This window comes from Brachyhypopomus gauderio, chromosome 5 (genome assembly GCF_052324685.1).
Source record: "Brachyhypopomus gauderio isolate BG-103 chromosome 5, BGAUD_0.2, whole genome shotgun sequence".
In the NCBI taxonomy this organism is placed as follows: domain Eukaryota; kingdom Metazoa; phylum Chordata; class Actinopteri; order Gymnotiformes; family Hypopomidae; genus Brachyhypopomus; species Brachyhypopomus gauderio.
This window is the reverse complement of record NC_135215.1, coordinates 14731626-14755531: the sequence shown is the minus strand read 5'-3', so window position 1 is coordinate 14755531 and position 23906 is coordinate 14731626. Positions and strand designations below refer to the sequence as shown.

The 23906-nt window shown below is 39.5% G+C and overlaps 2 protein-coding genes and 1 long non-coding RNA gene across 3 annotated transcripts in view; 2 read left to right on the top strand and 1 right to left on the bottom strand.

Moving 5' to 3' along the window:
• The window catches only part of LOC143513841 (kinesin-like protein KIF3A), a 58099-nt gene that overhangs the window by 30689 nt on the left and 3504 nt on the right, over positions 1 to 23906 (top strand). The gene's annotated exons all lie outside the window — the stretch shown is intronic.
• On the top strand, positions 6024 to 6546 carry LOC143513936 (uncharacterized). The gene is made up of 3 exons (XR_013130741.1): positions 6024 to 6075; positions 6209 to 6230; positions 6440 to 6546. It is a non-coding gene; the product is annotated as an uncharacterized LOC143513936 (long non-coding RNA).
• On the bottom strand, positions 7432 to 8855 carry LOC143513839 (uncharacterized). The gene is made up of 4 exons (XM_077004545.1): positions 8724 to 8855; positions 8486 to 8530; positions 8234 to 8389; positions 7432 to 7845 (listed from the first exon to the last, which is right to left on the bottom strand). The coding sequence occupies exons 1-4, from the start codon at positions 8838 to 8840 to the stop codon at positions 7729 to 7731; spliced, it is 435 nt and encodes a 144-aa protein (XP_076860660.1). The 5' UTR covers positions 8841 to 8855; the 3' UTR covers positions 7432 to 7728.

Genomic DNA, 23906 nt, shown 5'->3' with positions numbered 1-23906 from the left:
CTGGTCTTGTGGTATTAGACTATGTGTTGGAATAAATAAATAAGTCCCATTCAGGTGGTCCCAAATACCACTTACCCTGTTTCTTTGGTTCTTCTGATATTTGGAAACAAAATAAGTATATGTGATACATTTTTTCTTTCTCTTGCCTTTGATGAGGTTTATCATCTTTAATCATGGCGAACTAGCCTATTACAAATTATTAATCAGGATATATCTCCGGTTGTAGATCATATCATATATAAATAATTGCGTGCAGGCATTTCAAAGCACGGAAGCGTTCAATCTATGTACATCTATGTACATAAGATATTAATATTTATTAAATGACAAGTACATGCCATGTAGAGTCACACAGTGAGTTATGAAGCACTGTTTATGTAATCATACATGTATATGAATATGCAATTACATGGGCTATTTCATTCATTTAATTGGTTCTTCATAAAAAACGATCAGAATTCAATAATAATAAACACCATCATAATTATGATTATTATTATAACTCATATTTATTAATTATTGGAACCTGCATTTTGGCAGCAACCTCAAACCCCTTTAGTTGAGTCCTACACCGCAGGTTGGCGATATTCTAACCCACTCCTCTACAAAAACCATCGCTGCATGGCTCCAGAGACTGCATGAACTCCCGTTACCGAATCACTCCACACCATTATTGACATCTCTGAACCTAACTGTTTACATTTACCAAACGGGGTGGAGTGCTTTTTGTTGAAGTGCAGGTAATCTTTTAGGGAGTTTTCACATATAGTTCTATTTAAATTAAGTTCTGCTAGTGAACCAGAAAGGGAACAACCTGTACCTCACCTCAGTTGCTTTTATGTACACAAGTGCAAATGAATTTGGAATACGACAGTTCTCTTTCTGGTCCTCTTTAAAACTGATCCCAGATCACTTGATTTCCACATCACAACTTTAGAACTCAGATTTCTTTTCATTACTGTTTTTGGGGTCTACATTTTCAAAATAATTACAAAAAGTTATTTCACAGCAATTAGTCATTATAGTTCTTCAGGCACTCAATTTTCACATGTTTTTGCCCATGAAAAGCAGTATTGTATATGGCAAGCTTCAAGGTTCCTCATAAGTTAAAATACAAATTTTCATTCTACCTAAATCAACTGAATCAGAAATGAACCATACTGAGATCACATCAGGAGATGATTTGAGTTTGATTCATTTTAGGGTGTATTTAGAATTAAAATGAACATCGGTTTCATTTGCCAAGTGTGCTCATTTGCCATGTTACAGTGGTATCCACAGAGCAAAACATACAACACAGTATTTACATAAAATAATAGAACAATAGTTATAATGTATATAATTTTCCACTAACAGACATAATTGTAGCTGATGAGATATTTTACACTCATTTGCTAAACATTGCAAATATATAACAAGTGGATCCAACAGTACTAAAGGGCAGTGATAAAGGTGCTCAGTGTGATGTTTTTGAGAAGTGCGAGTAAAAGGATTTTAATAGAAAAGACCAAGACAAACACACAAGTTAAGGGCAAAAATTTTATGGAAAAGAAGCAACTGAACAAAAGATTAAAAAAAAAAAAAAGCAAATTAGAGCATGAATCATTTTAGAGTTCATATTCTCAGGATAGAGAAGGCCAGGGTAAAGCACTGAAGTCCTGTGAACTTAAGTAGGAAAGATTGAGAGAAGTGCAGGTGTGTGTGACTATGAATAAATAAGTGATTGTGAATGTGGAAGTGGTTGTGTGTCGTGATTGGTGGAAGCACTATCTGCTCTCAGCAGCAGTGCAGTGTGGGGAGGGGTTTCTTTCTGATGTCCACCACCTTTTCATCCGTCACTGAGGGTGTTTAGCATCAGATCGCTCTTACTGTAAAAAAAACAAAAAACAAAAAAAGCAAAAGTGGAGCCCTGTCTGTATCTTTCTGTATTTAAATTCATCCGCGTCCTGTGTGAGTCGCTGAGCCATGACTGCTGATGGCTGTTTGTCTACAAATTTCAGCAGCTTAATGGAGGGGTTAACAGAAGTGAAGTCACTCGTGTAGATGAACTTTAAACAGGATGCAGCTTGTCTGCAAATGAAACCTTGACTCAGCAGTCTGAGATGATTTGAAACATTTAAATGGTTGATAAAGTGGAATTTTACAGCTCAGATTTGTATTATTTCTGCCTTGGGCCTTCCCTAAGTGGCTGATGTGCCCAGAGTGCCCTGTACATTTAACAGTATCAGCTTGGTGCTTTTCCCAAACACCAAGCCCCTTCCAGCTCTTCTGGGGGCGTACCGAGGCATCTCCAGGACAGCCAAGGAATGTCATCTCTCTGACGTGTCCTGGGTCTTCCCCAGCATCTCGTCCTGGTCGGACATACCTGGAACACCTCACCAGGGAGGCGCCCAGGGGCTGTGAAATGTAAAAATGATCGACTAGGCAATAGTTCAGTTTTTTTTTTAATATTCCTTACATTGCACTCATAAACAGTGTTGCCAGTGGTAATGTATAATAAAAGCCCAGCACAGAGTGCATTTCTTGAGGAAGGAAGCTCTCATAGTTTCCTATGAGAAGAGTTTTCCTCATAGAGGAAACTCGCCATAGTAGCAGCTGGTCCAATTCTGCTCAGAAAATCAATCATAGCACAATGATTGAACCCACTGCAACCTGACATTCAGAACATAAAGCTTTGTACAACAATACTGAGAGTGACGACAAAACCAACCAGAGAAACAAGTAAATGTGAAAATCTCTGGTGAATCACCTGCAACTAAGAAGGAAGAAAGTATTGGTGACACCAAACATCTTGCAGGTGGACCACTGTTGGCATTATTTGACTACAGAGTTATTTCAGTCTTTGGTGGAAAATGTAAACAAGAAATACGTAGGAGGAGAAATTGCTATCAAACATCTACACAGCATGAGTTTCATCACGCGCTCAGGCAATGAGCAGACATCACACTGTCAACTAAACAAAATTAATACAATGGCCAAGCCAGTCATCTGGTAAAATCCAGTAATATATTTCACATTCTGAAGAATGAGACTGAAAGCTAAAAGCCCCTAGCAGGAGCCGTTATAAAGAAAACCATCAGGAAGTAAACGGTAATACCTGTAGCGAACACGCTGGAAGATACCTTGAATCTCATGATGTCGTGGGTGTCATAGGATGTCATTGCAAACAATAAACAATAAAGTGTTTGTCATCCTCACTGAACAATGTTTATCTTTCTTTCTGAGCATGATCTGTCTCCACACTTTTGGTGCCCTTACACAGGACATTGTTATATAGCTTTTATAAATGTTAAACATTGCACCAGTTAAAGCTAATTAAAGATAGCATTCTGATTAATCACAGTCACTGAATACCATTTAAAATCCAAAATCCTATACTGAACCACAAATTGCCTTTTTATTTGACAGTATTTCTTAGTGCACTTTGTAGCCTGTCTGGAATTATAATAAAATGCACAATTCTGCTCATACTACTTCTGATTGCTGAGACTGTTGGTGTTAGACACAGTCTATTAAAACATAAAGCTTCAAAGACACAGCAGCAAGTGTCCATACATGGTCCCCTGCCACACATACATCACCTCTTCAGAAAGACCAGGACCCCCCCCGGACCCCCCCCCCGGGGGGGACTTGAATGCAGCTGGTTTGCAGTGCTGGTGCTGTTGCATTTATAGCAGAAGTGGCCGCTCCTCGGGGACTAGACGTGGACGCGTCGGCGTAGCACGTGAAGGCTAACAGAACTCACGTGTGCCTCATCATTTTTATTTCTGACCCTGGTTCATATTCTGTTGGTACTTCTGTAACTGAATGTCTCTGTGAGGGCAAGCACAAAATCAGGTGATAACATGATCTGATCACACACCCATCTCCCTGTCTGTTCCGCTCCCTGTCTATCCCTCTCACTTGTCTCCTCCTCCTGTCTCTCTCTTCCACCTCTTAAGTCTGATCACACCCCAGTGTTACTGGACTACCTGATGTTAGACTTGTCAGACCTTTGACCTTTTTTCTGTCTGAGGAAAAAACTGATGGTTGGTGTGTATTTATCTTGGCATTTATCTTGCATAAAGGAAAGCACCATCACCCCCATACACACACATACACACACACATACATACATACACACATATATACACACACACATACACACACACACACACACAAACTATATCGGACAAGGGAGCTTCCCTTCACGACTGTGACATTGTTGCACTAAATCTAAATATGTAATCTTAGTGAAACTTGACCTTTTGCTCATGTGATAAAATTAGGTTCAGCCTCTCCCTCTTAACCAAATGATTTGAGCTGATTAGCATTATGGTATGTGTATGTTGGGGGGTGTGTGTGTGTGTTGGTGTGACAGCAATAGAGAGAGAGATTAAGAGTAGCAGATAGTCAATATTTAATAACTGGAGAAAGCTTAAAAGTTCTTCTACTTATGCAGCTAGCTAAACAACAAGTGAATAAATCACTGAAAGCACAGAAATTGTATATCTGAATCAGTGTGTCTGTGTTATGAGACACAACCTCAGGTGGTTTGGTCAATGGTATGAGCAAGATCAGAAGTGTTGGTTTGTGAATGCTGCACTTTCACATTGCAAATGACATTCAATGCTAATCTAATATAATAATATTAATCTTGCTATTAGAGGAAACAAGTCAGAACGTGAAATGGAAGGCCATAATGATGATTTTTATTTGCAGTTATTAAATTAATTAATAGGTCATTGGTGTCTTTTGGTATCTCATCAAGAGCTTTGAGAGGTTCTTCATAAGGCACACAAACATGCAGCTGTTCTGCTCAATGGACCCCCTACAGATCACATATTATAAATACCTCTCTAGTGTCTAGAGAACCCCAACTGGACCCTCAGTTCCAGCGTCAAATCCAAGAAAGACCAGCAGCGACTCTACTTCCTGAGGAGGTTGAAGAAACCGCAACTCTCATCCCCCTACCGGGGTCTCCACCCTACTACCCCCACCACTCCCTACCACCCCCTCCACCCTACTACCCCTACTACCCCTACCACCCCCTCCACCCTACTACCCCTACCACTCCCACCACTCCCTACCACCCCCTCCACCCTACTACCCCAACCACTCCCTACCACCCCCTCCACCCTACTACCCCTACCACTCCCTACCACCCCCTCCACCCCTCCACCCTACTACCCCTACCACTCCCACCACTCCCTACCACCCCCTCCACCCTACTACCCCTACCACTCCCTACCACCCCCTCCACCCTACTACCCCTACCACCCCCTCCACCCCTCCACTCTACTACCCCTACCACTCCCTACCACCCCCTCCACCCTACTACCCCTACCACTCCCTACCATCCCCTCCACCCTACTACCCCTACCACCCCCTCCACCCTACTACCCCTACCACTCCCTACCACCCCCTCCACCCTACTACCCCCACCACCCCTCCACCCTACTACCCCTACCACCCCCTCCACCCTACTACCCCTACCACTCCCTACCACCCCCTCCACCCTACTACCCCCCACCACCCCTCCACCCTACTACCCCTACCACCCCTCCACCCTACTACCCCTACCACTCCCTACCACCCCCTCACGGCCAGACGGTGCCACAGTTTCACCCCCCATTCCATCAGACTCCTCAACTCCCAGTGAGTCACTATAAAACTGAATAAACACCGTATTCCCTTTAACAATGTTCCTAAATTAACAATATTGGCTATTGTATGTAATAAGCATACCTATTAAAATATCACATAGTTTGAACAGCCACTCAGTGGTCAGTGTTGCCCTACTGTATATGGTATCTGTGTTTTTGTATTTGCTGTCCGCAGTTGTTCTTGCTGTGCTGTGTCCTGGGTGATTGTTATTTTACTTCACTGTACACCTGTATATAGATGAAATTACAATAAAAAGCTTCATTTTTCCACTTAATTTTTTCATCTATATGTTTCTACACAAATGTAAATTTTATTAAACAGGCATTGATGAAACATCTGAACAATCATTTGAACTATATCACACTGCTGACTCCATCAGAAGATCTAGTCCTGACCTCCTCGAGGCCCTAAGCAGGATTCTGCTGCGGTGTGAGTTTCATTTCTTGCACGTGCGTGTGAACACATTCACAAGCAACACGGTTGTCTCTTTTGAACTGCAGTTTATAAACACAGTTGGCATCATATGTAATAAATCGTTGTGTTTCACTCTGAGGTTTGTCAGAACACAGCCCTGGAAGGAGCTGGTAAGTAATAAAGACATAAATGGACCAAGACCAAAGCTAGTTTAGTGAGAGATACACAGGCTAGAGAGATGCACTTGATACTAGCACATAAGCTTAACATTATATCATCTACTGACATCAATCTTGTAGACCAGAGAACAAAAGTTTACCTGATTGTTGTTACTCCAAATCTCTCTTATGGTGTTTTCCCACTTTTCTTGACCAAACAGAGTTCCACTACATCCTCTCAATTTGTACACATCCTCTTTGCCAGGAAGATGAGACATCTTTTGAACAGTTTGTGGAGCTCAACACAACTTGTATAGTGAGTGTTAAGGATGCCCTGAATCTGGCTTGATGCCTTTTGTGTTTTCCTTGTGCATCCACCACTATGAAGCGTCACAGCCAAAGCACTTACCAGGGGCTTCCTGTCACCACAGGAGAGGGTGATATGAAGCACTGCCACTTCTGACACCATTTGTACAGAAACCGGAGAGCAGCAATTCATTCTCTGCCTCAAGCCCAGGTCATCGAGGTGTTCAGACCACCAATCCAAATCCAGCTACTGACATGAAAGCCAGAGGTCACACGTACCCTCCTGAGTGATGGAATCTTTCCCACTGCCCCCACACTGTATTCATGTATTTATTTTGTTCTTATTTGACTAAATTCCTTCTACATCAGTTAAATGCATCGTTTAAGTGTGGCTCTACCTGGCAGTCTTCATACGTCACTCGATGTCCTCTAAAGACTGCGTATATAATATCCACTACGCACATAATATGTCTCAGTTCAGTTCAGTGCAAAGCCTTATGTTAGGCCCGTTTCCCTGCGTAGCAATGGAAGATGGTAACCTAGCAATGGTAACAGTTTTGAGGTTCCATACAGCAACCAAGAACATATTTTTATTTATAGCAAAAAGGGCAATTTTGGTGCTCAGTTATCTTATATTTTTGCTGTTTTAAGAGAAGCAGTCCACACACATTCTAGAGGCATATCATGAAGATAATTTATTACTTCATGATAAAAATAAAATATTAAAATACTAATAAAAATATATCAAATGATGCTTTTTATTTTAAAATTGTTCATTTATTATAAACAAATCAGAATCTTCAAAATAGTGATTCATCAACACTTAACAACATTGACAAATTATTTAAAGTTGAACCTTTAAAATAAAGTTCAATGTCTGTGTCTGTAAACATTTTATATTCTGTATTGTTGCAATACACTGGAACAGAACAACAGAACGTGGGTTCAGTTGCATTCTTAACAAAATTGTATGTAGTATGTGCATTTCTTCTTTTACATTCAATAATAAGCTCTTTGTAATTTTCATTTTCAAAAATAAATAAAAAATAAATATTTCCAGCATTTGGTAAAACATATTAAAAAGCTGATCAATAAATAACAACAATAAATAACTAAATGTGTCATATAGGTTAAGATAAAAACAAATCATGAAATGTCTCCTGAGCAGCTATTCCCATTAACAGTGGCACTTTTTTCAGTGCTTTTATCTACGACAGTTCATGTTCCAATTCTGGATGAACCCTAAATAAGACAATAATACATTCTGCAGTGTCATGTTGTTGGGGTTTGTCTTCATGCCGAGGCAGTCTATGTTCTCCCCCTTTAAAAAAAAGGTCATAAAGCAATCTTAGAATTGATCCAAGTAAGATCTTTAGTATCATAGCCAACATATCTTAGTCATAGTCAACAGATCTGGATGCTATTCTAATGTGTAAAAGTATAGCCTCTTTCTTAATAAATATTTCTACATTCATATTTGCCATTATTTTATCCTTATTATAAGCTAATATGAACCTACTTATACCCATTGTATAAGACAGTTATAGAGTAGAGTAGTAATTATGATGGAACACTTAGGGATCCAGGTGTTCTGTAAATTACCTGAATTGTTGGGTTCAGACTTTGTCTGATTAATCTGTATTGGGTACCAAGTAACAATGCAAGATTTTTCTACATATAATATTTGACTGTAAGAATGAGGTACCCACCGTGGGAGGTTTTGTAGATTGTCGATTTTGTAGGTCTTCTAGATTTAGTTTAATAGTTTTGACTCTATTATTCTGGTCTACAGGAAGTGTTTGTGAGCTCACATTCTGTAGTATCTCTTTCAGGTTGTTCATAACCTCCATGTCACATGAACATTGCTGTAATCAGAAGGAAATGTTATGATGGGTTTCATAGCTCCCACATCACACAGCAAGAGTCATTAAGAGTTCTTGTAAGGGAATTATATAGCTTACCTTTTCTGTGTTTTTTGGCACTTGCGTGTTGTTTGGTAATAGCATCTAAAAGACAATACAATAATAACAACATTAATACATCACGTTTTTAAAATCTGGTAATTATCCTTAAATCTGTTACTCCATAATTTTTTTTATTTACAAATACTATATAACATAAATGTAAAAAATATATAAATATATGACCCATAACATTATACAAAAATAGCATATAACTGAACATTTAAAATGTACTTACAGTAATGTCTGGTTTGGATTTGGTAAGAAATTTAAGATCTTTAATGATGTGCCTGTAGAAAACAGAATGAGCTGCCAAGCTGAGAGGCAGCATGATGAGAAGAATGATGGTGTGCATGTTCCTCTTCACTGAGATGCTATCTGGTGATAATGATCTCTCTCACTCACTTCTCATCTTTATACATACCAGACAGGAAGTTTGTTCACCACTCAGAAATATAAAAAAAAAACATTATGTCGTGTTCGGGAAAAAACACAGGTGTCATGCAACTAGTTCTGCAGCCTACGTGGAAAACCAACAGCCTGCTGTGTGAACTTGTGTCAATCCAAATGTCCCAGATTAGTTTTCATGATCAGGCAATATTATTGCAGTTTCACTCAGGTTTGTTACTGTCTCATTAGACAAGCAGGGAGAGTAACCTCCATGTGTTCAGTCAGGCTCCCTGAATTCAGTTCTGACACTCCACTAGTTTCCTGTTTGCCACTGGGACGGCATTCCACAAACTTATCTAGAGGTTCCTCTCTCATCTCTCAGATCCATGATGCTCTGCTATAGCCAAGTCAGCGTTTTCAGCATTCAACAGACACCCTCATCCATAGCGATGTATCTTGATGTATCTTCACTACTACATGAACTGGAGCATTGAAAGATGTATGTATATGATTGCACAAACCCAGCTCTGAGTCTACGTGGTGTGCTGTCAGTTGTCTGGCTTGTTAAATACAGTCCCAGGTACTGGCTACATTATTTTTAGGGGTTCCTCCGAGTCAGAGGTGCAGGATTCTTATGTGTCAGGTTCTATTGCTGGTGGTTGTACCCCGTGGAGAAAGCCTACACATTTCCATTTTTTGAGCGACAAACAAAAACAAAACCTGCCCTTCGACCACTTAGAGACTCCTACACCTATGCGTAGTGGAGACTTCATTAGGTTAAAGTGCAGACTCAAGACCATCTGACACTGCCTGTCATGTTCCACATTCCACTGTTTCTGACCAAGGGACTACCACTGACCAGATCTCATTTGCATAGTGGTATATTTTCAACACTCTTAAGAGCACTGACATCATTCTGACAGTGTGAGTTGCGAGTGCATCAGACACAACCGCACCACTGGACTTTTTAACACATTATTGTCACTGCCTGGTTGAGAGTAACCGACTATCCAAAAATAGCCAGCCAACAGTTCAGAAACTTCAGCAGAGAGGCAGACGATGACTAACACTTTGGGCGACTAAAGGAAGGCAACATTTCTCACCAGGCTACAGGGTGCAGTGCTGTAGATTACCTCCCAACATACAAATTGGGTGGTTCTAATAAAGTGAGTGATGTTGCTGACACACTGCAGTGTAACAACAAACTGCTGATTTAGTTAGTTACTATGCACTGTAAACAGACTTTTATTATTAGAAATTGAGCCAATGTATTTCATGAAACTAAAGGCCAAAAACCTCTGATGTTTCATGAATAATCAGGCAGACCAAGACCTGCAGTAGAAACAAGTAAAAACAATGTTTTTCATGGGAATCAAACTGGTTCACAGTCTCACCTTTAATCAGAGGGCCTTTATACTGAATGAGGCACTGGGGCTCTTGAGTGGCCTACATGTAGTCCAAAACCTGCTTCCAGATAGATGTGTTTGTTGACAGCCCAATACAATCTGAACTTCTGACATTTTTAGCTTGAGGACTCCTCATTTCATGGTTAGCAGCATAAATAAAAAAAATAACGATGATAAAACAGACTAAAGGTGGGGCACTGAACTCGCATGATTACAGCTGATTTTATTTTTTATTCTGAAGATATATAAGAATAGCATAGCATTCCTACCTGCAGCTCGTAAAGGTGTAAGCCATGTATGTATTTCAGCACTCTTACACGGAACCCTTACAATACTGTAAAATACTGTAAAATTGCCTTCTGGAGAATCTTTGTCCTGCTAAGCATGTGTGGGTGAGAGACTGACTGATTACATCATTCTGGACATGGACATCTGCCCAATACTGTAAACATAACTTTAAACGTGAACATAAACATTGTTCCATTACACAAATTTCAAATTCAAATTTCCATTATTATGTTTTAAGTTCTCTCTGACATACAAAGAACAATTTTGAGACTGTTGCTCGGATAAAAACACTTTTGATGACTTGGCATTCCTGAGTTTATTCATTTGTACACATGCCTATTGCTAAAATGGCTCTCTGATGTTTTCTGAGCTGGAACCACACAGGACAGATTATGTGAGTCTGTTCCTTGATACAGAACATCTCCACAGTGATTAACCATAGCGTAGACATGTCTCCCTTAGCTCAACCCACACGGCACACACATCTGGAGTAGGACTTTCACAAGGCTGAGATGGAACTGCAAAGCACTTTCTGGGGAATATATTGCCCAATGTCATCCAGGATGCGATTGACTAACACTAGTAATTTTATCATTATATGACTGACTGGTTATGATGAGGGTTAACTGTAGACATGGGGTATGCATTAGTTAGTCATGTCATGAGGAGACTACCATTTCCACAGCTTGACTTTCTGATCTCTGAAACCATTTTTGTGTTATGTAATTTGTGATACAGGGCTCTATGAAATAAGTCAAATTACCTATGGGAGCAGTGCAGCCCTGGAACATCACACATCCACCATCTTTTTTACATGTTTATGTTTGTGTATGTCAACTCAGCTATGATGACTGTATGATGATCTCTCTCTCTCTCTCTCTCTCTCTCTCTCTCTCTCTCTCTCTCTCTCTCACACACACCTTTCTCTCTCTCTCTCTCTCCCTCTCTCTCTCTTTCTCACTGGCTTAGAGACATCATCACATAAAAATAAATAGTGATAACATCTGTAGTCATTCTAACTTTACAAACCATTTTTGTAGTATTTTCAGGCATCTAAGTGTGGGCTTAAGATGTTTGTTTACTTTTTGACTGACCTATTGACACACATCATTTGATTTATCAGGATGATCATTATACTTCCTCTGTGTTGTCTACACTACTCTGTTTAACGATAAGTGAAGTTACTTGGAATTGAGTCACCTCACCTCTGTCATAGAATTACTGTGGTAAGGATTTATTTCTTTATTTAACAGCCTTTCCTTTTAGTACATGTGATGCCTCAGGTTAATTAGTGGGTCCTGTCTCACACTGGCTTTGTGGCTTTGCTGAAGCGGAGATATAATCAGGGGTTAAGGAACAATTTCATGTCATTCAACATATGTCGCAAACACACACACACACACACACACACACACACACACACACACACACACACACACACACACACACACACACACACACACACACACACACACACACACACACAATATTGAGTGAAAACAATATTACATAACAGGTAGGATCATGAAGGCAGGATAAATAAAGAAATTGGGTTGCATAGATAGTTGCAGATTAAGGTAAACCGAATATAAGGCATAACCCTCTGCTTACAAGAGTAGATTGACTCATCCTGCAGTTATGCAGCTAATCATAGACCACATCTTTACAATAGATGAGTGTAAGAATGCCAATAAGATGTATTGATGTATATTGATGGGTGATATGTAGACTTTTTACTCATTGTTTCATCACTTATTACATCATGTATTTTATTGTGTGTAATGCTCATAACGTATTTATGTATTTATCATATCCACATAGCAGAGGATTTAGGAAAATATTTCCAAATATTGAATGTGAATGAATGTTGAATGTTCAACAATATTTCCAAATATGGATAACACAGTCTTTAATGAAGTCGTGTTTGGCCTTTCAGTTTGCTCATGACTACCCATATGCCAAAATGAGTTAAATTGTTCATTTCATTTCATCAAACAGATTATTGTAGATTATTCGAATTGGAAAATAATCAATCTGGGCAAGCTCATGTGACAAGCCAAAAGTCAAATTTTTGGTGATTCTAACTTTGTCTGTGCAGCATCTACCAGAAGTTGCAGTAACTCCTGCTGACGATTGTTGCTCTTGGTTCATCTCCAAATAAGAAATCTCTCTCTCTCTCTCTCTCTCTCTCTCTCTCTCTCTCTCTCTCTCTATATATATATATATATATATATATATATATATATATAATATATATATATATATATAGCACATTTATTTAAAACAATTGTTGTCACGAAGCAGCTTTACAAGTGTTCGAGTCCAAGACCCTAGTGAGCAAGCCCAGGGCAACCGTGGCAAGAAAAAAACTCCCTAAGAGCATGAGGAAGAAACCTTGAGAGGAACCAAGACTCAGTGGGGGAACCCATCCTTCTCTGGCCAACACTGTGACAACAGTAATTAAAGAGATATGTAAACCAAGAAGTGATGGGAATGATGAATAATTTGTGGGTATCTATATATCTGTTCTCAATGGAATTCTTATTCTTAAGAGTCTAAGACTTCTTGATGGTCAGTAATAGTAGTCCAGGGTCATGGAGATATAGCCATAGCAGGGGAGAATTTGGGGTGTTGAGAGGGCCAGGGCAGTGGGTTGATCCTTCACCCATAGCTGATTAGGCAGGAAGTGGGTTGATTCTTCATCCATAGCTGATTAGGCAGGAAGTGGCAGGCCCAGGGTGGACAGCAGGAAAGGTTCGTCTCTCCTCATCTCAGTATTTCTCAGGTAGGAGGGCAGCCATTTGGAAAAAGAAAAGAGGGACTATATGGAATTATATGTATGGGATTATATGTGGGAAAGAGGAAACTTAAACATTTCTGGAGTGTGGCAGCATCTCCAGCATTAAATTATTACAGCCTAACTAAAAGGGCAGAACCAGAAGGTAACACAGACTTGGATAAATAAATAAGTACGTTTTTAACCTAGACTTAAAGATTAAGACTCTGTCAGAGTCCCGGACACATTTTGGAATGTTATTCCATAGTTGAGGGGCCTTATAAGAAAAGCAGGCTCTTCACCCTGCTGTTACCTTATTAATTGTTGGAATTAATAAGAGGCCAGCACCCTGTGATCTTAGTGGGCGTGTGGGTTCATAATAGGCAATAAGTGCAGTGCTTTAAAAGTCAGTAGAAGAATTTGACTGGGAGCCAATGCAGGACTGATAACACTGGGCAGATATGATCGAATTTACTAGTTCTAGTTAGAACTCTGGATGCGGCATTTTGAACTATTTGATTCCTATTTGAGCATCCTGATGTCACAATATGCTACTCCGTCCATAGCAGCAGTTTTCCTGTTATTGTTGCTTTGTGTTCGTCCCTCAGGTGGGCAGGCCTATTAGCAGGCTGCCACCTGACGGTCAATTGTCCATCTATTTATGTCTTGTCTTTGTACCAGTTGACTGCTGGTTATTGTATCCTTAATTCGGATCATGTCAAGGATCTTTGGTTTGCGCACGTTATCATTAAACCCTCCTTTGTCCCTGAGACTCAGAGTGACCGCTTCCTTTTTAGTTCACGCTCCCTGCCCGTCACACCTGACAGTAATGAGTTACAGTAGTCTAATCTGGAGCTAACAAAGGCGTGTACTCATTTTTCTGCATCATGCTGGGATAATACATTTCTTAGCTTGGCAATGTTACGGAGATAGGCTATAGGAAAGCTATCCTAGTAGTTCACTACATGCCGAGACCAGATTCAGCTGGAATATGTATTACATATTTTAAAGCAGCTATCTGTTAAATTTTAGATCCTAGGCCCTAGGAATTTTATATTCAGTCTTCCAATGTTGTTGTATATTTGATAAATCCTTTGATAAACCTTAGGTCCTGTTACAGATAGTTTGAGCTTTTGACTGAACTCCTTACACACCATATTGTTACAGGCTGTACACATATACATGGCCATATATTATATCTGATATCACATGATTTAATTATCAAAGTATTTCATATTTTACGTGTTAGAATTTGTTATCACTGTTGTCTTTTTAAGGATGATTAAGGATGCCTCAGCTGCAACATGATGAAAAATAATTAGTAGAGCTATATTACTGACGATTTTACCTCCAGGCTTTATGAATGCATCAGTGCTGTAGCTCCACTTGAAGCAGGATCTAGAACAGCTAGAACAACAGGTTTGCCACAAGAGTTTGGTATGTTGCTCAAAGAATTAGTTCCCTTTAACTCAAAGAATTTGTCTGGCTCAATGTTCTAATTCATCCATGAAGGGATTCAGTGAGGTCAGGGATCTCTGCAAGGTGCTGGAGTTCTTAAAGCACGTAAAGCCCTTCAAAACATCTTTATAAGTCTTAGTTTGTGCAAAAGGGCACAGTCATGCTGGAACAGGAAAAGCTGCTCCTTGGCACTTTCATTTCGCTTACAGTTGACTGGGCCAGACTGGTGCTGCCCTATGACAATGCCATATTTAAAGCTACTGAGCTGTTCAGTCCGACTGCTGCCCGTGGGCGTTTATGGAAACTGCTTGGCTATGTTTTTATGAAACTGAATGGGTGGGGCTGAAACACCTGAACACAGGTGTTCACATACCTTGGGCCATGCAGTGAAGACCTACTCTTTAAGCCTCACATGTGGTCATAAAGACTACCTGAAGTTCCTCTTTAATCCAATCTTTTGTTTTGCCATATTCCACATTCCATTAGTGACAACACTGCAAATCATTATCACCTGGTTATACACATCCATTCAAATCATTATCACCTGGCTATAGACATCCATTCAAATCATTATCACCTGGCTATACACATCCATTCAAATAATTATCACCTGGCTATACACATCCATTCAAATCATTATCACCTGGCTATAGACATCCGTTCAAATCATTATCACCTGGCTATAGACATCCATTCAAATCGTTATCACCTGGCTATAGACATTGTTCTCCACAGTGAGGCGAGATACACTGCATTCTTGTCAACACTTCTTAAAGTGTTTTAATTTCTCTGTACTGTTAGCTGCCATCTCGATCTACCGATTTCTTCAAACAGTGATTTACTCAAGTGCGTTCCAGCATTGTCAACCAGTCACTTCAACAAGGAATTTATTCACCTTGTCTTAAAGCAGCTAGTATCAGGCCTCTCCTGAAAAAACATCCTCTATTCGCACAAACTATAAATCAATTTCAAATGATCAAATGATTACCAGGCAAAGTTATTGAAAAGTTGTTAACAAGTTGTTAACTTTTAACAATGAAAAAAAGAACAATAATTATAACAATTATGCGTTTATTTATGTATTATTTGCATTTATTTGCATTTATGGAATTCTTAGCCAGATAGTGATAGTGTTTTAATTGCTAACTCAAAGTCAAAGTTCACAACACACGTTGTCACAAAGCAGCTTTACAATCATATGGGTCCAGATTCCTAATGAGCAAGCCAAAGGCGACAGTGGTGAGGAAAACTCCCTATAGGGTGGGGATTAGGAAGAAACCTCAGGAGGACTGTGTTAGAAATTCTGAAACCCTTAAATGGTGAGCACAATAAAAGTCAGAAGCAGTTGGGTTAGATAATAAAGTACAATGATTTATTTCAACAAAGCATGGATTAACCCCTGATATCTCTGTTACAAACACGCCAGGTGTCTGTCACAGAGAGAGCAAATTCCCCATTCCGAACTCTCATCTTTTATATGTTTAATCATCAATACACACGGTGTCCATGAGGTGAACACGAGGTGATCAACCAAATGTGATTGGACAATACATGAAATAATTAACGCTGATTTGACAGATGCATATGACGCATGTCCCCTCCACGCTCAGCATCCTCGTGATGTCATGACAGACTCGAGTGTCGCTGTGGTCCCTTCCAAGTAGAGATTTGGCGTCTCCAGCGAGGTCAGTTTAGGAACACCAGAGGAACATCAGATTAGGCCTCAGCCGAGGCCAGGGAACACACTCACACACATCTGAGGCCTACTGAAGTCACGAGAATGGCTTCAGTGCCATGATTAACACACATATATGTAAAAAGATCTCTAACACCTATCTCTAATGTGTTTAATGTATACTAAGAAAGCCTGACATAAATGGAAATCACCAAATTTCCACCACAAGGACCAAGACTCAAAAGGGAACCCGTCCTCCATTGGGCGGCCCCAATAGACAATACAGACTGAGTGGACATCAATTTAAACCACCATTGATTTAAATGTACATAGCTCACATGCCAGTGATTAGCATGTGGCTCCGGCAGGCTAATCTATAGCAGCATAACTAAAAGGAGGGGTTCAGAGGTGACCACAGGCATGAGGGCTCACTGAGACATTGCTTTCCAGTAAAGTCATTGTCACAACTAGAGTGATGCCACGACACAGCTGGATGACAGCATCAACATCTCAGTTTACCAGAAATCTCAACATCTGGGGGCCCCCTGAGCCCCATACCTTACAAGGGGAATATTAGCTGAAGGCTTGATTAAATAGGTGAGTTTTAAGTCCAGATTTAAAGATTGGAACTGTGTCAGAATCTCGGATTGGAGCTGGAAGGCTATTCCATAATTGAGGGGCTTTAAAAGAGAAACCTCTGCCTCCCGCTGTAGTCTTACAAATTTTTGGAACTAGGAGAAATCCAGCAAAGGGCGAGATGGGTTGTAGTAAGCAATGAGTTCACTCAGATATTGTGGGGCAAGACCATTTAACGCCTTATAAGTTAACAGAAGAATTTTAAATTCAATGCGATATTTAATCGGAAGCCAGTGTAATGCCACGAGAGTGGGATTAATATGATTGAATTTTCTAGCCTTATTAGGACTCTAGTTGCAGCATTTTGTACAAGTTGTAGCTTCTTTATGGACTGTTTTTAGAGCATCCAATTAGAAGACTATTACAGTAGTCCAATCTCGACAAAAGCATGGACCAGCTTCTCTGCATCAGCTAATGAAAGTAAGTGTCTCAGCTTGGCGATATTACGTAAATGGAAAAAGGCAGCATTAGTGAAACTGCATAAATGTGTGTCAAATGAAAGATCCGAATCAATAGTGACACCTAAACATTTTGCAGTAGATTTAGGTGTTACAGTTCTCAATCTTGAGAGTTGTAGTGTTATCATCTGGATTAGAAGATATATACAACTGAGTATCATCTGCATCAGAAAAGTATTCCTAAATATGGGAAAAATGCCTATATGCTTCCAGAAACAAGAGTTATTGCTGAAACCGATACAATGCAATGCAGCTAAATACAAGACAGCAATAGTGCCATTACTAAAGAATACCTTTAATGTGCAAATAATTTCATTATTATTATTATTATTATTATTATTATTATTATTATTATTGTTATTATTATCATCATCATCATTACATGACAGTCAGGCATGGGACAGGAAACACAAGTTCAATGTCATGCTTTAATATCGTAACAATATCATTAACAATACAGTCACCAGCATGCTAAACCTTAATGAAATGATTCACTGGAAGATCTTATTGCAGATAATTCTGTGATGCAGTATATAGGGCACATTCCCTGTGCATGCATCTCCAGTCCTGTACATTCCCAGTGTGGTGTGCATGAGAGGCCCCCAGGATGTGACTCAACTAGTTGCTCACTGCATATAGTGACATTATTATTATTTATAGTTAGTGGTTTGGCAGGAAAACACAGCCACCATATTGGGTCACTTCTGCTTTTTAGTAGTGTATTGATGATTCAGTGTGTTATCAAACTATAATCAGTACAGTCAGAAACTCCATATGCAAAAGACCTGGACCAGGACACAGCAATCCATGACATTATACTGCTGCAACATTGTAAAGCATGCCTCATTCATGAGATGGGCCATTTCACTCAAATTATTCCAATTTCACTCAAATGGATTTTGCATGTGGTCCAAGTGTAGGACTTAAATTAGAGTCTTAGGCGCTAAGTGTACTAACAGTCACATTATATGTCTTACACAAAGAATTGTTATACATGTTTGACACTATCTAGACATGTCCTCTTCAGTGTCTACTCTAAAGATACAGGACCCTGAAGCCATTAGGTTTGCTATAACTTGTCATTGCCGGTATTTTGTTTCAGTATCACTATGCACTAAATATTATGACCCTTCAGTCACACTGAACTAGAACTCAGTCTACCTGAGGCTAATTCACACTAGCTTGCCAAAATTGGACAACGTAAGATCTGGAAAAGGTTGCTTGGTCTGTTGATTCGGATCATGCATCATTTGGACAGTAGGGTCAGAATTAGATGTAATCAACATGAAAGAGTGGATCCATCCTGTCTAGTATCAACATTTCGGGCTGGTGGCGGTGTAATGGTGGTGGTGATGTAATGGTGTGGGCAGTGATGGCTAAGTTACCTTGAGAAAGTAATCCGATTACTGATTACTGATTACTCCTTTTAAAAGTAACTTAGTTACGTTACATATTACTTGATTTTAAAAGTAACTACGCTAGATTACAAGTTACTTTAATAGTTACATTCAGCAGCAAAATAAATTTTTCCAATACTCACTTTATTGGAAGTGCATTTTTAACAGTAACAATGTATTGAAGCAGGTTCGGTAACCGAGGCAGAAACTGCTTAATCCAAAAATCCCGAGGAGGGAAACTTTATTGATAACGCAACCCTGGCTCGCGCAGGCTCCGCCCCCCCAGTGTCACATAAAGGGCAAGACTCGCCGTGAGGAGTAGGAGTCGCTACAGTATCTCCTGACATTACGTTTGTGTAGCTGCGCGGTATTATTTGTAAATTTATTTGTAAACGTAATACAAGCGAACTGGGGTGGGTTTCCCGAAACGTTCGTAGCGCCAAGTACTTCGTAACCTCTTATGAAACGTACGAGGTTAAAACCAGGCTTAAGAAGTACTTAGCGCTACGAACGTTTCGGGAAACCTACCCCAGTTCAGTCAGACAGCTTGTGAAACGAAATACCATTACAATTTCAAGCAATTTAAAGTAGGCTACGTTAGTCAAAATTCCAGCACTTTTCAAACGTGGAACACAAAGCAACATTAAAATTGGTCAGGTAAATGTTCCAAATGTTTTTGAGGGGTGTTTCTTTACACTACCACATATCGTTACGGGAGGACACTGCACAGAATGACTTGTAAAACGTGCTCGCGCTCTCACAGGGTCGCGCGCAGCGTGCGGAGTCGAGCGCTACGGTCAGACGCAAAAGTAGAACTGAGCCAAGAAGAAAGCAAAAATATATATTTTACTAGGGAAAATATAAATAGTAACGCAGTTATTTGGATAAGTAACTTTAATCTGATTACTGGACTGGAAATAGTAGCGCGTTATATTACTCGTTACCGAAAAAAGTGGTAAGATTAGAGTAACGCTGACATCACTGGGTGTGGGGGATGTTTATTGACACACTTTGGGCCCCTTAATACCATCTCAATAACTTAGCATTGTTAAAACATCACAGCCTACCTTCCCTGCCTAGGGATGAAACTTCTAGTTTTCCCTGACCTCTGTAAATCTTCCCTAAGAACTTCAATCGCTTTCTGCTTTAATTGTTTTGACGTCCAGATTTTGCTAATGCAAAATTCGTTAACCATCTTCTGGCTTTTGGTATTAGCATTTCTCTTGTACATTTCAATCTGCCTCCATAAAAAATAAACATGCTCTGTTCTTGTCAAAACAGATGGTAGAAGCCGCTTGATATGGCTTCACTGTCAGCCTGAAACTGCTCTAGCACAATGGAAGCATGATGGGTTTAGGTTGGATGAACATGTCTACAGATGCCTATGGGAGAAATATGAAAGTGATTTTCTATATGAAAACACTTTGTTTAATCGCTGGTGTCTCCAATATAACACACCATGCATTACTAGCCAAACATCAAATTACAAACCACATCTTCATTCTTCATCAAAGTGAAAGTCAAATTTAATTTATTTAGCACTTTTTACAACACATATTGTCACAAAGCAGCTTTACAAGTACATGGGTCCAGATCCCTAATGAGCAAGCCAGGGGCGACAGTGGCAAGGAAAAACTTCCAAGGTGGTGTTTAGGAAGAAACTTTGGGAGGACCAAGCTAGTAGAAGTCCATATTTATAGTTCTATTTCTAAGCCAAGCAGTCACAGCCCCTCCAATATAGATGTTGAGTCTCAGGTAGGAGTTGCATCGGCCTGTCTGCTGGTGGTAATGGCAAATCCATCCACAGCTTCTAGGTGCTTTTATGGAATTGTCTTTGTAGGAGCATGTAACCAGGATACAAAATGCAGGTTAATTATGTAAATACCAATTTAAACATCCATATATATAGCACATGTGCCAGTGATTAGCATGTGGCTCCGGCAGGATTATCTACAGCAGCATAACTAAAGAGAGGGGCCTGGAGGTGACCACAGTCTTGAGGGTCACTGAGACATTGCTTTACACCCAAATCATCATCACAACTAGAGTGAACGCATGACATGGCAGGATGACATCATCAACATCTTAGATCACCAGAATGACTCAATGACTCAATGACTAAGGCCACCAGCCCCACACCTTCATATGTAGTATATTAACTGAAGGGTTGATTTAATAGGTGAGTCTTAAGTCTAGATTTCAAGATTGGAATTGTGCCAGAGTCTCAGGTTGGGGCTTTAAAAGTGAAGGCCCTGCCTCCGGCTGTAGTCTTGCTAATTTTTGGAACGAAGAGAAGTCCTGCATTTTGAGAGCTCAGCAAGTGAGATGGGTTATAGTATGCTTCTTCAGTAACAACTTCACTGAAATATTGTAGGGAAACGCCATTTAACGCCTTATAGGTCAACAGAAGAATTTTTTAATCAATTAGATATTTTACCAGAACCCAGTGCATGCCGAGAGACTAATATGATTAAAAAAAAAATTCTAGCTCTAGTTAGGACTCCAGCTGCAGCATTCTGTACAAGTTAGAGTTTCTTTAGGGACTGTTTAGAGCACCCAACACAACCTAAAGATCTCCTTCATTACAGATCTTGAACATGTGTGTGTAACATGTCAGGCAAGCAGCACAAGTGCACACTCATTAACTTTTTGACACTGACTCATTTTGATAGAATTTTTTTTTGTGTGTCAAACTGACACTTTTTAACTTGTCTTGACACCATCTAGCACTAGCGAGCCATAAGTGTATTCAATTCCTTCTACCCACGATTGTGCACTCAGCGGAATTCACCCCAGTGGGGGTTTTCTTCACAAGGACTTTTATTTCCTTTTATCCTGTACTGCATGTTGCTCCTATTATAAATAAAAAGGACCATATTATAAAAAAGGGTCATATTATTAGTATCTATATGAAACATATAGCTTTTGAAAATGATGGGTATTAATGGGTATTAATACACATTAAAAAATAACCCCATCGCAGGGGCGCAGATGGAAATTCTGAAGTGAGGGGGACGAAGCTGTACAATATATATATAATATAAATCTTATAATAATAAGATATAAATAATAATATAAATCTGGAGGGGACATGTCCCCCCCGTCCCCAGTGCCATCTGCGCCCCTGCCCCATCATTAGTCAGCTATAACATACTTTACTATATTCTTCTGGTGGAAAGAAGTGCTAAAGCTAACTGTTACTATGGTTTCACTTTGTGAGCAGTTACTACTGTATTACTGTTGCAACAAAATGTGTTTTATGGATTATCTGTTTCCATTGTGCCACTGTTCTCTCCCCACTAGGCATTCATTTTATTCCATATAATCGTCTGTTGGTTTTTATTGCACATAACAGCAGTTCCAACAGTGAAAATCTATAAGTGATGAGTAGGTAACTGGTTTATGAGTATAGCTGAGTCTAGGTTATAGTGGTTTCTGCGCCTGGGCTATTTCTAGCATGACTAGCTGAAGTTCTTCTCACTTAAGGGCGATGGTGTGATGATATGTGCTAGTGGAGGAAGTCACAGTACTCCTTCCCACCACCACTCATTCCTTTCCTGGTTTTAACATCCGGGTGAGTGTTCTCCCTCAAAAGAAATACCCTCTAACTCTTCGTTCCACACCCCTTGGACCGCAAGACCGCCCCCAGACACATCCCTACACAACCCCCCCCCGCTGCTGACATAATCTTCCCGTGACAAATCTGTGTGTCCACTAGGTGGCAGATAAATATGGTCATAGATATTTGCATAATGGAAATTAAATTGAACTACACAGCCCAGGTGAAGAGAGATATAGCTCATGGTAGAAATCATTACTACGTATGCACTGATATGAGAGGGAAATCCCCCACCACTCCCCCCACCCCAAAACTATTATAACTGCTGTGGCACGCATGAAAAAGTGTTCCACAGTCACTCTAGCACAACTTCAGCTACAGTTGTGCCACAGAAGAATGCAGGCTGTGCGACAGGCAAGTTGGGTAGAAACCTATCCAGTGTTTGTGAGTACAGTGTTCCTGGGTCCTGTTGTTCTGAAACCACAGGTCTAGCAGTTCATGAACTACAACTATTTGCATGTGCCATCCCTTCTTCCAGTAGTTATTAAACAAACCTTCTCAGACCTGTGTTAAGGAAGTCATGCAGAATGAAATGTAAACATCTGCACTACCACAAGTTCTCCAGCAGAGTTCGCTGTATTGTCATATTAAAAGCTTTTAAAACACCTGGACAGATTCTTTCAGTACTTCATTTTTGGGTCCTGTGAATGACTCTAATCTCTAATCTAATTTACACCTTGGATTTGATCTTTTTATTTATTTATGCTTTTTATGATTGTTTATTATTTATAAAAAAAGATTAGAATTGGATTAGAACTATATATATATATATATATATATATATATATATATATAACTACTTTTGAGAAGACATGAAATCAAATGAAAAGTTAATAGTAAACAGATTACATTTAATAGTTTAAATTGTCCACATGTAGAAGAAGGTGAAAGGAAAGCCATATTTGATCATGCAGGAAGCTGCACAGCAATGCTGATAAGAATCGCTTCCACACACGCAGTGACCACATCTGAAGCTGATGTAATAAGCAAACTTTGTAACGAATGCTGACGCATTGACTAAGATGCATGTTAATGTTGCAGGGTGTAGGCCAAAAGTTAATCCTGATCCTTCAAAAGATGTAAATACGTTATAAAAATAAATATATATTTATTTGTACTTTATAAATTTATATATATATATATATATATATATATATATATATATATATATATATATATATATATATATATATATATATATATATATATATGAGAGGTGTGCTTCAAGATAAAATTTAAACATTTCATTTGATTTTCATGATGCTTTTTCCTCTCTGACTCTAATGCTTTTGTGCCTTGATTTGCATACGTTTCCATC